Raw genomic sequence first — 21,517 nt, 5'->3', positions numbered from 1 at the left:
AAGTTTACAGTTGTTCCTGGAATGAAGGATTTACTCCTGGGGAAACAGTTTTTTCTGTCTGTGTCATTTGTTCTGTGCCACGTGGAGCAAGTGTCACCTATTTCCACAAGCAAGTTTGTAATAATACCAACTTTCCCCACACATACGCAAATTGCAATTGCAGACATCTGCTTGCATGGTTTTAATTTGATTGCCCTTTTACTGAAAAATACAGATAATCTAATGAATAGGAAAAACATCTTTGCTTTCTGCACATTGCAAGTCCACTTGTTGGTGTTGCAGAGGAATCAAACAAACCCAGGCACCACAAAGAGAATGCTGCACTCAACTTTTTACCTCTGAGGTAAAAGAGCAACTCAAAGATTAAGAATTTTGTGGGTTAAGGTACATTAGGTTAGGAACATAATAGGTATTGAAATAAACACCATAGGATTGGATATGCTGCTAAAAAATACATTTTCATTTCGGTAACTTTTGTCTCGCGGTTGTGTAAAGCACCTTTGTGTCTACTCATGTGGGGCAAGCAAAGGCAGCACCTGATAGGGAGCATATTGCCAAGGAAAGTGTTGCTCATAAGCAGCTAGAAACTTATTTTCTCTCTTTAACACCCTACCTTTGTTCATATGGCTCCTGGTTTTATTCTCTATTATTACCATTTTAAAACAGGATAGCCAAAGACTCTTCTCCCTTGCTCATGCATTTTTAAAATCAATATGATTAAAAATGAATCTGCTGTGCATCCATGTGATGAATGTGGTAAGAGCTCGTTCTGCATTTTTCCCATGGATGTCCCCTTGCTGAATTTTTCAATATCACTGAGGCTAATGCAGCAAACACTGGGAAAATACAAATCCCAAGTCCTAAACAGTTTAAGCTGCCCACTCCCAAGGGCTTCAATGCTATCAGAAGTTCTGTCCTCTGCTGTGGCAGGCATTAAGAGTTTGTTATTTCAGTGGATTTTCAAAAGAGGTAATCCTGAGATTACAAAGAGTTGGCAAGTCCAGGACTGGATCGTCCCATTTCCTAGGCCCCATCAAAGGAAAAAAAAAAAAAAGATTCATGCACATGTTTAGTTCATTCTTATTCAGTTAAATATTGAAATACAGCTTAAGCACGAGGTCAAATACCACTGAAAGTGCCTGAAGTAATATGACTACACCATCAAATCTTTCGAGAGCATAAAAAGAACATTAACTCAGTGCATAAGAATTACACCTTACAACATGCATGTGGAGGCACTGACCTCTTCTCTGACTTCCTAAAAACAAACAGGGCATGGAGCTCTAAGGGAAGAATCAGAGCTCCCAGCCCCACTTTTAACTAGGGAAAAGCCCATGGAAACAATTTCCTTTACACAATACCTGCAAGAACGGCTCAGAGATAAAAGAAACAATCAAGTCCACCAAGGGAGTTTGCATTCTAAAAATGACGAATAGATTTTAAATATTGATAGTGACAGCGTGGATGAAACATATCTGGCCTTTCTGACCCCAAAAAAGAAAAAAAAAGGGCACAAAATGTTCAGAAGCTAACTGTGCATTTAGATTAGCCAGCACATAAACAAAAGTTCAAGAGAAGCAGTGCAAAAAAAATGGAAGAGTAAATAATGAGAGAGTGGGAAACAGCCAGGGACAGCTGCGAAGCTTGTAAATAGAGCAAGTAGCTAATACACTTTCCCAGCTTAAAATGCAATTTAGTAACACTGCAGTGAATTAATCAAAAAATATATGAACACAGGGAAAACTCTGTGCCAAAATGTGCTTTTCAGTGCTGACACATTCCCGGGACAACATGGAATGCTCATTGGGAATTGCCTTTCTCTACCAACCTTTGATTGCACAGGGCAGAAATAAATTCCCCTTGCTCTCAAGCTGGATGGGAGAGTGGCTGAACCCCAAAACCAACTCTTTGTTCCACTGCAGCTCTCCAAAATCACAATTAGGAAACCCTGAAATATTTGAGTGGGGCAAAAAAATCCTCGGCAGGGTGATTTTAGCAGGAAAAAAAATCAAGTAAAACAAAACCAGATTTGGTTTTTTGGTCCTTTGCCAAAGCTCTGTTGCTGCACAGAGCAGGATTGTTCAGGAGACCTGGGAGAGAGCAGATGCCTCCTGATAGCAGCATCTGATGTCACACTGGTGTGAGGGACAAAGCCAAGCTTTGCTGAGATCAGTGTGCCCTGAGAGGGATATTTAATTATTTGTTGTCACATTCCCTAATGGCAGTTAGGAGTTCTGCAGAGATTCTGTCTCTTTTAGAGCCTTTGTTCCCAAGGGAATAGAGGTTATCCCATCCTCTGAAGAAGGTGATTGTCTAATGCAAAAAAAAAAAAAAAAAAAAAAAAAAAAAAAATTAGGGGAAATTTAGGAGATACAAAAATTAAAATCATGACTAGGGAAGTGTTTTGATTCAGCCATAAAGACAAAGCAAAACAGACATCACCCTGAAAGAACAAAATCACCCAGGAAGAGATTGGATTCTACTGAGCTTAACCCTGAAAGATGCTGTCCCTTTATGATTAAATTTGCTATGAATGACTCACCCACAAGCTAATGTGAAATGTACTCCTCAACTGCTTCTCCCAGCAGCTCAGGATGGAAAAGCTAGTCCCAAATAAAAATTACAAGGCAAAAATAAAAGCCCAACCACGCTATCTCCCATTTCTCATCACCAAGATGCCTCACGAAAGAAAATACAAGGATTGAAAGCATTTTAACTTGTGAAATATGAAAGGCAATTCATGCAGTGGAGGAATACCTCAGCCTTTTAGCTGGGAAACAGTCCTTCCATGGGTGCTTGGTTAATAGCTATCATGCAAAAACAATTAGTCATTCAAGCAATTAAGAAGGTAAGTATCTCCTAAAAAGGTTTTGAGCTTTCCAAGCCCTAAATGCAACTGCTATAAACCTAGACTGTTCCTGAGTGTAATTTCCTTGTTGTATTGCCTCTCCTGAAGAGATCCATTGTGTCTCATGTGTTGTAAATTCTTGATGCTCTTTTAGCTGCAGTCTGAGCCTCTGGTGAGTTCTCCTCTTGCTCCTCACTCTTCTTATGGTTTAGGAATATGTCTGACTTCAGGAAGCGGCTGTAGCTGTCATATTTCATGAGATTGAATATCTGGGAAGAGGGGGAAAAGAGTACAAGGCAAATTACCTCAGTAAAATGAGATTTTTAAACGAGGGATGCATTAATTCCAATGCGCTTTCCTTCTGTTTGTACTAGAGCATTACTACAGAGCAGGACATTAAAAAAAAAAAAAATGCACTCCCAACTCTCCGAGGGGCAGCAGGTAGCAAACAGTGCTGTGGGTTCCACGGTGACTGCTTGGCAATAATGCCCACATTAGTTTAAAAATCAAATTACAGTTTTCACAGCAGCCAACTTTGCACACCTACCACTGAAGGTGAGAGGTGCCGTGCCTTGGTCAGTGAGGAAGATGATCAGATCCTCCTGGCAGGGTGTCTGCAAGGCATTCAGGGGGACAAAGCGGAGCTTTGAAGGAAGAGAGGGACCTTTTATGCACCTTTCTGACTCCTGAATGCTGCAGAGTAACTCGTGCAGAGCACTGGGTAACTAAGGAAAGCCTCTAAATAATTTCTGAAATAAAATATAGTTTACACAAATACTGAAACAACTGGTGTAGCCAATTAAACCTATGCCAATCCTCCCGTCCTTTTTAAACCAAATGCCAAGGCTGGTCTCAGGCCAGATGAGAAATGTTGCAGGAACCTGCCACAAAGAGTTGACTTGGTACAGATGTGTTTTGCCAGGTAAAGTGTGGGTTTAAATCACTGGTGGATTAAATTTGTGTAATTACACTTTTCACTAGGCCAAGAGCTTCTCACAGCCAGCATGGAAACACGAAGTACAGCTTTTTCCTCCCAGGGCCTGAGTTCAGGCTCATCCCTCAGCATAACTGCTGCTCTTCTATTTATACCCACTGCAGACAAAAAAAATCCAAAAACCTACAACTCCTTTGGAGTTTTCTGAAAACAAAAGGGTTGGGAGAGGAGCCTGGAATCTGTTCAGGTGTCAAGGTCAGAACTATAATTTGCTTGTTCTTGAAACAGAGGGGAAGGGAAAAAAAGTAAACTTCAAAACTATAATTGAGGCAAAACCAAAGCCTCACCCTCAGTCTATCATTTCACTGGTGGAGCCTCTCTGAGTCATGTTTCAGGACTGATTCTGTTTTATGATACTCAGAATAACTGGATTTCCGAGACAAATTTCTGGATTCTGACCTGCAGATGTGGCTACTCTTAAATAACTCATCTTTAAATTTACCTGCCTCACTTCTAACTGATAGTACAGTCAGGTAATACAGCTTTTTGCTAGGAGGAAAAAAACAATCTCAAACTTCTTTTTCATTTCACATCCTCGAGGAACTTGGACAGACACAGGCAAACACCTAAAACTTGACTGTTCTTGTCTGTGCATTTGCTGAAACAGCACCCTTACAAGTTAATTACATAGTGGGTTTTGCTAACCACTATTTGTTTACATATTTAAATATTTAAGTTCATGTCTAAAACTGTGGAAATATTATTCTTTGAGCTACATTTTGGAATATGAAAAAAAAATCCCCAAACACCCACTCTGTGTAGAGCCTGATCTTCAGGGTCTGGACTCTTCCTGAGTCAAGCAAAGTCAATTTATACCTCCGGGCACTGGCCAACTACAATAGAATCAAATTTATCCAACCAGCTCAAGAGGAAAAAGGTGCAAGGGAGACATTTCCTGTTAAAATGTCACACCTGTGTTAAGCACTTAGACCCCTCTTGTTCCTGGTATCACTTAAAGCATCTCCCAGAGAGAAAGAGCACTGAAGATCAGAATCTTCTGCAGTCTGGTCAGCCAAATATACAGAGCAGAGTTCATAATCCTGTGCCAAAGCAGAACCCTCTTTTCCCCCTCCCTCCCTCCTCCCAGTGCCTTTGAGGAGCAGGAACATTTACCCCACAAGTATTCTGAAGCACATGGAATTCTCTGAGTCACTCTAACACTTCATTCAGCACAAACAAACGGCCTGGGGGCAGCCAGGGCCACCCCATGAGCACCGGCCCACACCCCACCAGCATCCCCAGATAGAGCAGGAGCTCTCTGGAGAACTGAAGCTCTTGCTGCCAGCACTGCTGTGCACCAGCAGCCTCCCAGCTCTGCCTTTTTCTACTTCGGACCCACAGAGCCAGCAGTGGTTAACGCTGCTCTTCAGAGAACAAATTACACCACTCCTCATAACTTTATAAGGATTGAAAACTGGAGAAGACCATAACTCTTCTGAGCCATTATCTAACAGCAATAAACAGTAGCTTCAAGCACTGGAAACTTGCAATGACCCATAAATGCTCTGCATTTGTTTTTAAAAGCTCACAGAATTTCTTCCCACACTTGTGGGATTCCTCTGCCACTGGTCCAGTGTGGTTCCAGTTCAGGTGTTACTAATCCTTGGCGCTCTCCATGTGCATGTAATTTATAAAATAGCAAATATTTTAACTCCAGTGTTCTCTCCAGCTTCACTCTTATAGTCACTCACCCTGAACTGCAGTGCTTAGATCTATCAGAACATTTCCTTCCCTTCCCCCAAGTCAGAACTTGTTCCATTAAAAAGTCTGTCTCTTCACATGGAAATTAGATTTCAGTTTAGACATTTCTACTGTCTTGGAATCTGCCTGAAAAACAGCAGAGCCTTTGCTCCTCAGACCCCTCCAAGTGACCCAGGCAGTGCCCAGCAATGTGTTCAATACCTGATTGAAATGGGCAGAAAACACTGTTTGAATCCCTGTGCTGTTTCTCCACAAAAGGAAAGAGCCAAATGGAAAATACAGGTAGTCCTGAGGATGGTACAGGAATTAAAAATAGTACTGCAAGCGCTGGAAGGCTGCAGATAAGAATGACTCACTTCATAACTTATGCTTTGAAATCAGCTAAATATCAAGAAAATTTACCACCTAAAGACATGCCTGCAAAATTTCTAATTTCTGTCAGACCTCCCAAGTTCTTGAGGGAAAGGCAGAGCAGAGACCAACTCTTCTAAGTCTTGCACGCTGCAGAAGAGGAGACTTTTCAGAAAATTGTGTTATATTCATATCAACATAAATACCAAAGCAAAGCAAAATGAAGAAATTTGAACTCTCAAGGAAACCAGTGGCAACTACAGAAACAAACATCAGCAATGACTCAGAACAAGTGAATACACAGGAAGACAAAGGCACGGAGTTAGTCAGGGTGATTCTCAAGCTACCCACGCAGGAACCCAGGAGAAAACTCCATCCAGTTTTCCAGGAAAGTCCTGAGCTGGAATTAGAATGATTGTATTGAGTCTCTTAATTAATTGGTTGTAGTGAGATGGGGCCAAGAACCTGGAATATCTCAGAGCAGCTGCATTAATATCCCCAATATGGAAGCAACCCAGCTCTGTGCTTACCTGTCCGACCCATGCCATGGTTAGAAAGCAGAGTTCACTAAAACCAGACAAAAAATGAATGAAAATGTGTTATTGAAGTGAATAACTTTACCTGGTCCTGCAGCTTCTGAAACATGAGAGGGTGAGGTGTCTCCAGGATGGTCTCACTCAAACGGGACTGCCCTTCAACATTGACTTGGGAGGAAGCTTTACTGGACAGGAAAGTCATGTAAATCTCTTTAGCTTTTTCCTGCATCTGCAAAAGAATTTAAGATCATTTAAGGGATTATTTGCTGTGGGAATGTTCTCTGTATCAGGTTTATCTCACTTCTGTATGCTCATTTGTACTGGAAGAGGAATACCCCTGCAGGCCAAAAGCTACACTGATATCAATGAGAGCTGCCAGAACTCAGCTCTAGGTTACGGCAGGTTGGGATGATTGAATCTCAGCAGTAAAATTGGATTTTTGAGCAGTAAGCAGGTTACAGTCTCAGCAGCCAGTGTAAAACTGCTCAGCATCATCATCTACACCTTGTCTTTGCTTTCGAGACAAATGTTTTTCCTAACACATCGTCAGCATGGGCAGAACACCGGAGGAAGAAAAGCTGGGAGCTGACTACAAGGGAAAATTCGGTGAAGGGAGTGTATAACCCATGCTACTGCCAGATAACATTGTCACACCACACACTCTGTGTTAACCACTACCTCAGAGCAGCTCACCTACAACACCCACTCCATGATTAAAGAAAACACCAACAACCTGACTAACTGGCAAAGATAAGACTCTCAACAGCCTCTGAGGGTTCATAAATAAAGGCGTGAACTGCATGAAGCTGTTTGTTGGTATTTGCCCTGACTTCAGAGCTCTTCCCTTGTCAAACCAGTAACATCTTGACCCCACCAGCATCTTTAAGCTTCAAAGCAGTGAGTGGCCACAATCCCCTGAAGTTCAGTGAAAGGCCCCTCAACCAGATGGTTGGATAAGAGGAAGCCAGAGAGGGAGAAGAGAACCAAGCCAGGCAAGAGCCAAGCCCCCTGCTGCAATCTGAATTCTGCGTGCTGGAAGCAACCCAGCAGCAGCTGCTCTGGGCCATCCCCAGCCCTGGGCACTCACCAGCGTCCCCAGGGCACCTCTAATGAGCAACCACAGCTCCAGAGCAGCACCAGCTAAAGGGCTGTGCCTTTGATGGGAATAGGGCTTGGAGAAGGAGACATTCAAACCCTGCCCATGAAGGAGTCTCAGAATTACTTCCATGTTTTACATCTGAGGTACATTTTCATTTGAGGGTAATTAGGAGAAAAGCTGCATGTGTTTGAGCATTCAGGAGGCCCAAAGAGTTGGGGCTCTCTCACTGCTGAAGGGGACACCCATTCTTTAGTATTCCTTTTTAAAACTCATTATTCATCTGGTGGGTAGAGCATTACGTGTCAAGTGCATCAGGTCACAGTGAACTGTTTTTAACGATTTCCAACGCGTTTCACAGCTCAGGGAGGACTAGGTCAGCCACTTCTGTTCTAAATGAGCAATTAATCCAAGGGATCAAAGGTGTGACTGCTGGAAGTGGCAAAGTTAATGTCCTAATGCAGGCACAGTAAAGGGGCCTTCAGCCATTATTGCATGAGCAATTGTATTGCCAGTCCCACCTAAATGACTTTTAAACCCGCTGTCCAATTTCTACCATACTTCAGAAAGGGGCAAAGAACTGAGAAAAAAGAATTACCCTCCCGCTGAGTCAGTGGAAAATCAGCAAGAGAAAAGAAAGGGAGAGGAAAAGCAGCACATGCACCAAGGGAAAAGCTGCAGTATGTGCTCCAAAGTTATCTGCTCTACTTGAACTGCCAGAATGTTCTTTGCTGCTGGCTAATCAAGGCAGATGTAACTCCTCAGCAGCCCCAGCACAAGGTGCTGCCTGCCCAAGGACACAGGAGCAAGCCGGGCACTGCAGAGAAAGAGCAGAGGGAGGCTTGAGTGGGAACACAAAACTAGAAGTAACTGTGAGGAAGTTTAAAGAGCATGGAGAGGAACAACAGGACTGTGTGGGAGGCTGGTGAAACAGGGAGGCTCTTTGGATTTTGTGAGGAAGAATAACAAAGAAAGGAAGTGAAAGAGCCGTGGCAGGGAGAGGAGGCCATTGCAGAGACACAGAGGACCTGGCTTTACAGCAGTGGGGGAACGTGGAAACGCACAGCTGAGCGTTACAGGTTCTGCTGCAAATAGAACTGTGCTGCTATGTCTATGCTTCAGTAGTACAGCAGCTGATTAACTGCAGCCTATAATTTGCTTTAAAAAGAAAGAACAGTTAAAGCTGCCAGTGTGCTCATACACCCCCCAAATGTCACTCAGGCAGAGCCAGGTTCAGGTGGAGGAGGCAGAGATTGTCCCTGTTCACTCGGTGGCATTCTCTGCTCCGCATCAGCCTGAAACTAAAGCCTCAGCACAGGGGACTCTGGAGCTGGAACAGCTCTTACCCTGGGATCTTGTTCACAGGTGGTTATTAAAGGATTTCTGGCAGTCCCCAATCCCATCTGTGTGCTGTCCCCAGTGTCTGTGCCAGATTCCCATTTGGAGTACAAAGTGCTGTCTGCAGCAACCCCCCCTCGCTATTTCAAGTGGATACAATATTCTTTCCCACTTCCTCTCCTAAGGTCAAACTCAGCTCCCAAGCATGTGTGGCTCCCAAATGAGGTGAATGGGAGCCCCAGATGCTCTTCAGACCGGGCTCCCAGCACTCAGCAGCTGTGCAGCATTACCCAGCCCTGCTGAACCCTTGCTACACTCCACACGGAGAAGAAACTCCTGAAAATACAGGACTTTGTTCTGGAATCATTCACCACAAAACTTCAACGCGGACACTTTGGTGGGTTTTAGCAATAGCTGAAAATATTCCCTGTTGTTGGAAGCATTTATGACAATCTGTAATTTATTTTTGAAGCTCAGCTGCAAGAGGAGAAACATTTAAACCCTGGGAAGCGGCATGACTAGCGTGTTGTTTATTTCATTAACAAGCACAAATGAAACAACATATGACTAACTTCAACAAAATATTTAAAGTTAAATTTTATTCCCTTATTCCCAGCACTCCCATTTCAGTAATTAAGGACATGCCCTAACACGAGGGCCACATGGGTGGCAGCAGAGCTCACTGCCACCAGTGGACTTGACCCAATTGCTTTCTCAGTCTTCACTAAACATTAAATTTGTATTTTAACTTCAACTTTAAAGGAATATCCTGTGGTTTTTTTGATTATTTTTTTTCTGAGCTAAAGCAATGTGTCTTGAGCTGAGGGGGAAATTGATGGGCTGAACCCAGCCTAGACCAGCAATGCAGCCTGCCTGCTGCCTCGCCCTGCAGCTGCCAAAAATCTCCCCTGCTCCCTGAATCACCCACTCTGATGGAACAGCAGCCTGTACAAAACCAAACACTGCCCCAGGCTGGCAGAGAAAGGATGAAAAGAAGCAATAAATATCCCTGGCACAATGGATGCTTAACCTTCAGGTAAGATTGAACTGACCAAGCAGGACCCCATGCCAGTGCTCTCACATCAAGTAATGAAAAGTTTATCTCATCCTTTAGAAAGAGAGGGGGGGGAAATCCCATTCATAGAATCATGGAATGGTTTGGGTTTGAAAATACTTTAAAGCTCAGCTACTTCCAACCCCCTGCAGGGACAGGGGACATCTTCAACTAGATGAGATTGCTCAGAGCCCCATCCAGCCTGGCAGTGAATGTTTCCAAGGATGGGACACTGATCATCTCTCTGGGTTCCAGTGTGTCACCATCCTCACAGAAAAGAATTTCTTCTTTATACCAAATCTAAACTTGCCCTATGTCAGTTTGAAGCCATTCCCTTTGTCCTGTCACTCCATTCCCTTGTCCCAAGTCCATCTCCAGCTCTCTTTGAGCCCTTTTAGGCACTGGAAAGTCTCCCTGGAGCCTTCTCCTCCCCAGGCTGAACACCCCCAGCTCTCCCAGCCTGGCTCCAGAGCAGAGCTACTTCAGCCCTTGGAGCATCTCCGTGGCCTCCTCTGGACTCACTCCAGCCTGGGTTAAATTGATATCAGCTTCATCTGACCAAGAATCTCAGTGTCTATGAGCTAATCTGTGTGGGAAACCAGTTTTAAGGAGAAGTCAATTACAAAACAAGTTAAAAATCTGTTTTTAGAAGACTGTGCACACAATAGAGATGCAAAGGGATTTCTTCAAGAGTCACTTTCAGAAGAAAAATCCACGCTTCACGCTACCATAAACACTGGAAAGATTTCTATTTTTAGTGCTTTTCCTAGCTTTGTAAATTATCTAAACAAAGCCACCCATAAGCAGTAGCTACAAAAATTTACTGTAAGTCTGTGTCATTCTAAAGCACATTTATTGAGCCAGTTACAATAATTTGGGCAACACCAGACTCCAGGCTGACCATGCCGTGGAACGACTGGTACTGATTAATTAAACTAAAAAAAACCTAGTTAAGTCTCTGTCCATTCATTTGGCAATTCATTGAAGGATTCACCAAGCTCCTATCCCTGCACATCACTGTAACATCTTCTGTGCTGGCATCCTATATTAGCAACCCTAAATCAGCTAAAAAAATGGAAATTATTTAGCCAGGGGAAAATATGATTATTATCCCACTGAAAGCATGGGACTTTACAGAAAAGTCGACTGACTGGTTGTTCTTTCCCCAAGACTCTCTGTATTCATGGGCCTTAATGAGGGAGGGAAGCAGCTGAATACACAAAACTGGAATTACTAAATGTTACAAAGTTCACAGTCAAATTGAACTCCCAAAAAATAGTATTGTTGTATTTTTAAGGATTTATCAATACCCAAAAAATACTCACAGATAAACCCAGCAAATTGTTTTGAGGGGATTTTTTTTTCCAGTGCAAAACACAGGATATTTACAGAAAATAGACTCCCCTACCCAAAATACATTGTTTGGAAAGACAGGGAAAGTTTGTTGTTGTTGTTGTTGGAAATATGCTGGGGAAGTCTTTTAGCTGACAATATTTGACTGACCTTAAGAGAGGAACGCTGCAGGCTGGACACAGCCCTCTTACACCTGCACTTCATAACACCTCTCCTAGCCCAGCTCTCCCATCTGATTCCTATTCCTTGGCATTTCTGACATTCCTCCAAGCACATATAATCCCACAGAACACCTCTGGAAAAGCTGGCAGCCTGTGGCTTGGACAGGAGCACTCTTTGCTGGGTTAAGACCTGGCTGCATGGCTCTGGGGGTGGTGCTGGAGGCTCTGCATCCAGCTGGTGGCCAAGCACCAGTGGTGTCCCTCAGGGGTCTGTGCTGGGACCAGCTCTGTTCCATATTTTCATTGATGACATGGACGAGGGGACTGAGTCTTTCATTGGTAAATTTGCAGACACTAAGCTGGGAGCGTGTGTTGATCTGTTGGGAAGGAGAAGGGCTTTGCAGAGAGACCTGGAATGGTTGGATGGATGGACAGAGTCCAGTAAGATGAAGTTTACTAAGTCCAAGTGCTGAGTCCTGCATTTTGGCCACAGTAACCCCCTGCAATGCTCTAGGCTGGGGACGGTGTGGCTGGGCAGTGCCCACCAGAAAGGGACCTGGGGGTGCTGGTGACAGCAGCTGAACATGGGCCAGCAGCGTGCCCTGGTGGCCAATGGCCCCTGGCCTGGATCAGGAATGGTGTGGCCAGCAGGAGAAGGGAGGTCATTACTCCCCTGTACTCAGCACTGGGGAGGCCACACCTCGAGTGCTGTGTCCAGCTCTGGCCCCTCAGTTTAGGAAGGACGTTGAGACGCTTGAGCGCGTCCAGAGGAGGCAACCAGGCTGGTGAGGGGCTTGGAACACAAACCCTGTGAGGAACAGCTGAGGGAGCTGGGGTTGTTTAGCCTGGAGAAAAGGAGACTCAGTGGTGACCTTATCACTCTCCACAACTCCCTGAGAGGCGGCTGTGCTCAGGTGGGGTTGGTCTCTTTCTCCAGGCAGCAGCTGACGGAAGGAGAGGACACAGCCTCAAGCTGCACCAAGGGAAATACAGGCTGGACATTAGGAAAAAGGTTTTTACAGAAGGAGTGATAAAGTACTGGAATTGTCTGCCCAGGGAGGTGGTGGAGTCACCATCCCTGGATGTGTTTAAACAAAGACTGGATGTGGCACTCGGTGCCATGGTTTAGTTGAGGAGTTAGGGTTGGGTTGGACTCGATGATCTTGAAGGTCTCTTCCAACCTGGTGATTCTGTGATTCACTTGGAAGAGGTTTAAGGGGCATTTTCCCACTCTTCATGGTGCCAAAATGTGCCCTTTGGCAACAAGAGCTGCACTCAGGTAAAAATTATAAAAATGGGATTTAAAAAAAAAATGAAGAGCTCTAAGGGTCTGACTTTCAAGGACAGGGATACTCACTTGGAGTTTTAAAACTTGAAACTATTTAATTTCATACTCACACAATGAGCTCTTAAAGAGCAGATAAATTTGAAATGTCTCAAGAAAACTACAGAACAAACGAAGAAAACAGACACAAAAACTTTTTGAGAAAGAAGCAAACAAAACATGGTACATATTTTAGGCCTGACTCTATGGGCTTCAAAGTCTAAATGTGAAAGTGGATCCTGTGTTCCTGGTGGATCTAAATGTAAGCCAAGATCCAAGCAGTGAAAAAAAAAAAAAAAAAAAAACAACAAAAAAAAACCAACAAAACTTATTGGAGGTGCCTGGTTGAAAAATTTTCCAACAGAATATTTCCTACTGGAAAGATAGAGCTGTCATCAAAATGAAAAGGCTCTGCAGGTATACATCAATTTGGATAAATATTTAAGCAAAAAAGTTTAAACAGACCCCTTTTGTTTTGTAACTTGTAATTTGATAAGGCCAAATGTTTCATTTTGGCGCTGTAAAATATTTTTGTTTGGGCCATTCGTTATTTTTATGTTCCACTAAGATATCACAGTGGTGTAAATTTCCATGTATTAGCTGCCGTGGTCTAAAAAAGTTCTGAATGAAATATCTTTATATTTGCAAACAAGATGATGCAACAACGCTAAATTAATAAAACTTCTGCTACTGCCTAGAAACTACAAAAAATTCAGTTTTCAAAACACGGGAAACTTGACAATTTCAGCACTTTGTTTTGATTTGAAATAGAACCAGCTTTGTTTCCAAACAATTCCATCAGGATGATTTTAGTGCAATTTCTTCAAATACATTTATTTGCATTCACGCAAAGCACATTTTGCAACAGAGATGTTTTACCTCCAGCTCTGCTAAGTAAACTTTGTTGACAAGTAGAATTTATTTAGGAAACATACCTGCTTTTTTCCCTGTGTTTTCTTAAATTCTTCACATGCTAACCAGAACAAAACATTTTCTTCACTAAATTCTTTCTTTAAAAATTCCTAGGAAAGGGAAAAACAAACACACAAAGGTTAGGATCCAATTTCTCAGTTGTTCTTTCCTCTTCCTACTACAGCTGTTAGAACTAGAAGCTGCCCACAATTAACTTTACCATGAGTTTACCCAACCCAATGTGACAGAACCACTGCATTTGTGCATCTGCAGAACTGATACTGAACACTCTGGTTTTCTGCACTTTGAAAGCACATTCCAGGAGGAGGATGGGCTACATCTAATCTCAGACCGTATCAGTAACTAACAGGAATTGTTTCTTCAGCCTCCCTTAAATAACTCGAGCACTTTTACAGCCACTGCTCAAAGGGAAATCCAAAAATATATGAATTCATTACCTACCAGGTGAGTAAAATGAACTATTTTAATGAGAGTCACAAGGCACTTGGGATTCTCACGTAGCACATTTCTGACTTTTGTAATGAGTAGAATCTCTACAAACGAAAGTGTTTCTAAATGTGATCATCAGTGGCAATGAATTCACTTCAACAAACTGAAGCAGAAGATGTAGCTGTGTTCTCTGGGCTGTTTAAACACAGCACATTCCTCCAAAAGTGAGGCATGCTTTAAAAGGGGAAAAATGTACATTAAATTTATTTATGAAATATAATGACTGAAACTTTTATAGCTCTGAGATCATCAGTTTTCTCCTTCAAGTGTTGGAAAACAGAGACTAAGTAATGCCAGGAATTGAACAGCACCGAGATTACTTTTTTTTTTTAAAAAAAAGAATTTAAAATCATTGTTTTGTAATTCTTGTTTACCTCACTTTTCAAACCAGTCTGTCAGGAAACCATCTTGTCCCAGTGCGTTTTATCAGTATGGTATGGCAAAAGCACTTTCAAGAAGGCAGTTCCTATTACATCTAACATGGCAAGAAGGCCTTGAAACACCAACTCACCACCCTCACCTAATTAAACTTCAAACCATTTTGAGCTGCACCAGCCCACACTTTGTAGTAAACTGAAAGGGAATATTTTCAGCAGAGCTGCTAAACACAGAGCAAGAGCCACAGAGTCATAAGATTGCTCCTGGTAACTCATGGCTTAAGGACAACGAGTGAGAAGGAGAGCCCAGGACCTCAGTGATAAACAATGCTTGGCAGGAGGGATCAGAGCTCAGGAACTGCACTTTATCCAACTGCAGCTTGTTAATCCTCGCAAGACAGCACAGATCCCATCAGGAAGGTGCAGCCAAAGGCCTTGCATGTGCCTTTTGAGCACAGGCTGCAGTGGCAGGGGGCAAAAGGTGCCACCTCAGAAGCTCTGCCAGTGGCACAGCTCCAGCTCTGCTCAGGGCACGTATCCAGAGGGATGTGTGCCTCTGCTCACAGTGTTGACACTGCTGCACCCTTCATGCTGAAGCTCATTCTGCTTTAAAACCTGGATTTTGCTCTATGTAAATATCCATATTTAATATATCGACCCTAAACCGTTTCACTCCTTCCGGGTCTTCCAGGAGGTTCTCCAGGGACGTGGCCCATTTCGAGGTTCCTTTCAAGGGTTGGTGGCTGCTGCTTGGGTGGCCCTCACCGTCATTTATCTCTGGGAAAAAGAAAAAAAAAGGGAAAAAAACAGCATCTTCTTTAGAAAAGACAAGTATCAGCCACATGGGTGTCTCCCCCATTTCCTCCTGCACTCTTGATTTCAGCTGCCCTCTTTAAAGGAAACACCATAAAACTGAAAATAAGCACACACACACACACATACAGACACTCGAAATCTGCTTTGCCTTCAAGGAGGCAAAAAATTCCTTATAGCCACATAATTCATGAGCATGTAAGGAGACACTGTTTGTTTAATAGGAGTTCAAACACCTCCTTGTTTTATAGGAGTTCAAGCCTGGGGAACACAATGACCACTGCCCACATTTTACTCTGGCACTGTCAACAGTGTTGGCTTCTCTAAAGGAACTTCTGGTCACCCACACACGTGAGATTTATTTTTAAGAAGAGAATCATCACTGGAAGCTGGATGCTCAGCAAAAGCAAAGAGAGAAAGAAAAAGAATGGTTTGATTAGCAGAAGAGCCAGTCCAAGATATTAACCCCGTCCAAGGGGAGGAAACACACCCAGCAGAAGAGTCTCCAGCTCTCTCCAGCTGAGTCAACTTGGTTTTGGGCAAGAGGGTGATTTTACTGTTTTTTTCCAAGTCCTGAAATTCTCCTTTTATGAGGTGTACTGGACTGTGCCCACATCTGACCTGCCAGCCAGCCTTCTCACAGACAGCAAAGATGGAATACCATTTCTATTTTCTCTATCCCAGGAACAAGTGCATTTCATTCGAGGCTGGTGAAGGCAAAACCCCCCCATTTGCTGGCTACCCTTCAGAAAACCTATTACTTGAAAAAAACTCCAGGAATGCTATTGCTCATCTGAAAAACTCCAACACAGGCATAAAGTGCTCAGCCTCCTCTCCTCTTAACACAAAATGCCCTGGGAACACAGGAGGGAAGTCAGAAGGATAAGAGCTGCACTTCAGGTCACTATGCACTGGAGGGATGCACAAAACTCTTACTGTAATCAGTGGAGCTTCTATTTATATAACTCCTTCATTTCTCCCTACCAACTTACTGGAAATCTGCATCTGGATAACTTCTGCTTAAGCTCTGCTTTTAAAAACCCTAAAAACCCTTCTTTCACCATGAAATTAATCCTCACTAAGTATCTCAAAAAACAAAACTCTCTATGCAGAAATACATACACACACACATACATATATATATACACAAAAATAAAAATACACACTAGCAGATGCCCTTTCCAGTTGGTGACTGGAAATAATGCTGAGGTTAAAGTCCCACAGAATATTGGCATGACAGCAGATGCTCCTGTGCTTTGGTTGGTAGGGACCTGTGGACTCTGTTTGTTTTACCAACTGTTCTAAATGAATGAACATCTCTTCTGCCTTGATAGGAGAAGGGATTTTGTTTTAGAAACTCTGCTAGTTTAAAGGTCGAGTCAGAACCTAAGAATTGTCTCTGAACCACAGCTGCAGCCTTCACATGTGACAAGAGCACTGTGTTTACCCCCCTTTGTGCAAAAGGATGTGGTTCTTGATTAGCACTTGAAAAATTTATTTTAGAAACCTGACTCAAAGTATTTGGGCATCTAATCTCAGTAAAATCTGTGAGATTTGAGTGGGAATGGCCAAGTGTGTCGCAGCAGAACCCAAAACCCTCTGAGGAGCTCGGAGGTGGTGTTATATTCACACTCACCTTGGAGAGGGATGGCAGCTCTGTGTGTGCAGCTGCTCGTGGCCTGCAGAACCAGGCCATTCCCTCACTGAGCATGTGATTTAGCACACAACAGAAGGGGGGAACATTTGATTCCCAGAGTTTCTTTTCCAGCCAAATCTAAGTGGGCACTAATGATTACTTTGAAAAGCATGTGTTTCAATGAGCCAATGCAGACCCAGACCCTTGAAAACCTTAAAAAACCCCAATTTCTGGTGAGCAAAGGGCAGAATAAGTCCTTCCACAAACCCGGGACACATCAATCTGCTTCTCTTCTGCTGCTTTGACTGATCTTTTATTTTACTGCTGGTCATTCTCAACCCTCCCTGATCACCATTTTCCCCATCTTCCTCTCACTTCCAGCCCACCCAGCACAGCCCAACTCTATCCCTCCATTTATGTTCTGCCCCCTCCCTCCTTGTCAGCCTCCAAACTCAGCTCCCTCTACTCCCCTTTCCCCTGCATTCTCCTCCTACAGCCTTAATAGAACAAAATTTGGGGTTTTTTTAAGGGAGGACCTACATGAGATCTGCCTAGTGTCCATTCTGCTAAGCCTTGTACAGGACACTGTCACTCAGATTATTTCCTCACTTAACCAGCTCCACACAACCCAAAAAATACTGTGGTACACAGACAAGGGTTGTCTGTCCATTGCAAGCCTTCCATTTCCCCCTTGCCTCATCTATTCGATTGATCCCATTTATCCCTTGCCTCATTTATGCCCCCAGAGCAGAGGCTGTGGGATGTCTCAGGTTCTGGGCAGCTCCAGATGCCACCAGAGGTGCAATCCCAGCTCAGCCCAGCCTACAGCTCCCAGCACTGCCCACCCCAGGCTGGGGACACCAGGCTGGGGACACCAGGCTGGGGACACCAGGCTGGGCACCATTAATCCCCACGTCCAGTGTTTCTCTGCATCCACCAGAAGACACCGACATTCCCCTTCAGCCCAAACATAAATAGGCTGCACACGACAGTAGGAAACACCCTGAAATTTTATGAGGCTATTAAAACTGCTGGGTGTTTTTATTATATCCCATTAAATATGCCATCACTGACATTTATTCTAATGAAAAAGTGACCTGACATCCCCTCAGCCAGGATCAGAACTTCCCGCTCCATGTGCTGGTTTCATGTAGCAGGTTTAATATGTGATTTTTCAAAATTTTTTTATGAGTTCAAAAGACAGGAAAGAGGCTTTCCCCACAAATGACTCCAGAAGCTGATCCCCAAGTCCATCCCTATTACTACATTACCTTAAAAATGATACTTTCACTGAAGTACAAATTAATGAGTCTGAAACAATTCATTTGAGGAGGCAATACAGCAGTGTAATTATATGAATGATCCTCCTGACACCTATTTATTTCTGATATTTATAAAAAGACAACTTTCTCCTGTTAAAATCATCTACTGACAAAGCTAAGTAATACAGCCTTGGAAACAACAAGCTTGCTACCATTGTTTAACAGCAACCAAAATGTACATACATTTGTGTGATCATTTAAATGAGGAAGGCAGACATTTGCTGTTACTAAAAACTGGGAGATAATTTTGTGCATCACAAAGGGCATTACAAAATGGCAGTTCTCCCCCCAAAATACCCCTGTAAGAGTAACACACAGACTATGCATCAGATGATAAAGAGGCTAACCACATTTCTTACATTACGGTACATATATTACATTATGACACGCTAATTAAATTTCAGAGCAGAGCTTGCTGTCTTTAACGCGGCTTAGAAAGCAAGAGGCAGAGGAAGGCAGCAAGGCACGCACAGCAGAGCACAGTTGTAAGAGTTTCTGCTGAAGCAAACTTTCCACTGAGTTGGAAATCTGCTCCAGAGACACAACCGCTCGCACGATGCGCAGGGAGCAGCCAGCTGCTCCCACCAGCGCAGCAAGTGATTAAGTGCTTCTTTTAACAGCACCATTCTTCAGAGCACTCCATGCTAAGCCAGCAAACAGGCAGTTGCATTATCTGGAGCATTATTTTAGAGGAAAACCTCGCAGAAGCTGCCTTCCCATCACACAATGGCACTGCAGCAGCGGGCTGCGGATAAAGGCTCTTTGTGCGCGGCGGAACGGTAAGTGCAGCGCTAATAACGCCGCAATTATCAGCTGAAGAGTGCTATCAAAAATGCCAAATATTTGCATCCCCCAAACAGGAACTTGGGCTGAAATCCCAGGGAGTATCAATACCATCAATATATACAACTTTGCAGGGCAGAACTCACAGTCCTGGCCCTTGTTTTTGACAAGCACGGAGAGGAAAACCCTGCGGGAGCCCATCAAACGGAGCGATTCAGACACGGCTAATTGAGCTAGACATGCTGCTCACTCTGCCTCCCAGGAGCACTGCACACCACAACGGTTTCCCAAGCTGCTGCCACTCTCCAGCTGTTGATACCGTGGCCTTTGTGGCACCATATCGAGCAGCACAGCCTCACACCCTTCACAGAATCCCGCTGAACGCATCCCTGCCCGGTCGCCTGTTCTGCCCATCTCCTTCCCGCACACTCTCTAACAAAAAACAACTGCCACACAAACACTCACAGTGACAAAAGCACCATGCAAACAACACATTCCTTACTCTATGTTTAAGCACTGATGGACAACAAGAAGAACCACTTCCATTTCTTTTGAAGAACTTCTGACCGCTCCTCCCTTCGTCCACCTGGATCATGAATCTGCGAGCCATGAGCCTTTATTATTACTTGAAAAGCACTCTGAATACCTTGTCTTGTCCTACAGTCACCAGAATGCCTACCCAGCAACAATCACCAGTCTGGAACTAATAAATCCAAGGTATGAAGCAGTGGGAAACATCATAAGCAAGCAGCTGAAAAGGGAAAATTCCCTTACTTTCCATGTATCCAAGCATCAGGGGATGAATCCTCACACAATTCTTTCCTAGTAGCAGCTGAATTTTAGACCCTTTTGCTACAGCAGAGCCGTCCCTTGCACGCGTGGGGTGTTCAGAGCACGAGCCTCAACATCCTCTTTTGACTGTCTCTAGCAACAGATGGCTACTGGATTCCACTTTTAACTACAAGGAAGGAAACTAAAGGGACGTTCCTCTTTTGTAGCATCTCTGGAAGTGTTCACCAGACATATAGCCTTTAAAAAAAACCCTCCCCGACTCCCCCCTCCAAAATCAAAAAAAAAAAAAGCCACCAAAAAACCCAGAAAACCCAAACAACTCCAGACAAAGATCTCACTTGGCTTTTCTCAGAAAGATTGCAACTTCTTCCTGCACATCATAAAACACAGCGTTATTTTCTAGGATTTGGAGACTGCAACTGTTTCCCCAAATGTCTCAGCAGTGACAGATACCAGCCATCACCCCTTGGAACCGACAGACTCGCAGCACCGGGGGTAGAGAACACAACCGCGTTACAGCGCCTGTCTACACAGGGATCCGTGCTGTCCTACGGCGTTGCTCCTTGGAAATCTCCATTCCAGCTAGAAACGCTCCCTCCAAAGGCAAACTCCTCAAAGTCAATTTGGAGTTCGAACAGCCACGCTCCGATGTCCCGGGCTGTCGCCTCGGCCCCGCTTACAGCGGCAGTTCCGAGTGAAACTCGGCAGCGGCGGCACAAGCCCGAGCAGGACCCAGTTCCCTCTTCCGCGCACACGGGAAGCGCCGCGCGGCTCCCCCGGCGCGCCCAGACCGCGCATCCATCCCCCCGGCCCCCAGGGCTCGCTGAGGGCGGCGGGGCCGCCGAGCAGCCCCGGCCCCGGCCCCCGGCGCCGCCGGGGCCCGGGCACCTCGGTGAGCCCCGCGCTTCCCCCCGCGGGGCCGCGGGCAGCGCAGCCCGGCCCGGAGCACAGCGCGGCCCGGCCCGGCGCGTCCTCGGCGGGAGCGGCCGCGGGCTCGCCCGGGGGTCGCCGGCCCGGTCCCCGTTACCTGAGGGCGGCCGCTTCCTGCTGAGCCGGCTCACGGCCCGGTTGAACATCCCGGGCGCCGCTCGGCCCCGCTGCCGAGCCCGAGGGCGGCCGCGCTGCCCCGCCCCGCCCCGCCCCGGGGAGCGGCGCCAGCCCCGCACCTGCCCCGAGACCCCGCGGAGCCCGGGGCACAGGCACCGCCCGCGGCACCGGCGGGGCTTGACCCCCCGCAGCCTTCCCCTCCTCAGCCTGAGCCCCGCTTTCGCAGCCCTGTTATCTCCGGGCGCCCACCCTGCTCATCCATCCCTCCTCTAACCCTTCCCGGCTCAAGCCCCGTGTTCCTCAGTGTGCTCCTGTCATGGTGGACACACGGGACAGCAGTGTCCCTGTCCCCACCCGCCATCAGCCACGCTCCTGTCTTTGCTTTAGCCACCTGGGAGCAGGTGCAAGAAGCAAAAACACTTCCCCGAGACGGGCACCTTCATGAAATTGTGTTTAGTCTTTATCAAAACAGACACACCAAGCTTTTTGTGTTGGAGTGACTCCTTTGTTCTTCCAACATTTCGAAGGACAATTATTTCTGAACAGAAAAGTGTAATTACAATTTTAAC

The 21,517-nt window shown here is 44.9% G+C and overlaps 1 protein-coding gene across 2 annotated transcripts; it reads right to left on the bottom strand.

Annotated features, from left to right (window-relative positions):
• Positions 1–1,056: 1,056 nt before the first annotated feature.
• RGS10 (regulator of G protein signaling 10) lies at positions 1,057–21,032 on the bottom strand. Of its 2 annotated transcripts, none has more exons than XM_066190832.1 (5): positions 20,929–21,032; positions 15,214–15,332; positions 13,692–13,778; positions 6,516–6,659; positions 1,057–3,117 (listed from the first exon to the last, which is right to left on the bottom strand). In XM_066190832.1, the coding sequence occupies exons 1-5, from the start codon at positions 20,975–20,977 to the stop codon at positions 2,971–2,973; spliced, it is 546 nt and encodes a 181-aa protein (XP_066046929.1). In that variant the 5' UTR covers positions 20,978–21,032; the 3' UTR covers positions 1,057–2,970. The 2 variants fall into 2 exon arrangements, with proteins under 2 accessions (XP_066046929.1, XP_066046930.1); XM_066190833.1 differs by lacking the exon at positions 20,929–21,032 and adding an exon at positions 19,884–20,009.
• Positions 21,033–21,517: the final 485 nt, after the last annotated feature.

Source organism: Chamaea fasciata, unplaced genomic scaffold, assembly GCF_029207755.1.
Source record: "Chamaea fasciata isolate MVZ Bird 193981 ecotype frontalis unplaced genomic scaffold, bChaFas1.0.hap1 SCAF_9, whole genome shotgun sequence".
In the NCBI taxonomy this organism is placed as follows: Eukaryota; Metazoa; Chordata; class Aves; order Passeriformes; family Sylviidae; genus Chamaea; species Chamaea fasciata.
Note: the sequence above shows the minus strand (reverse complement) of the source record. Positions and strands in the feature narration are given on the sequence as shown.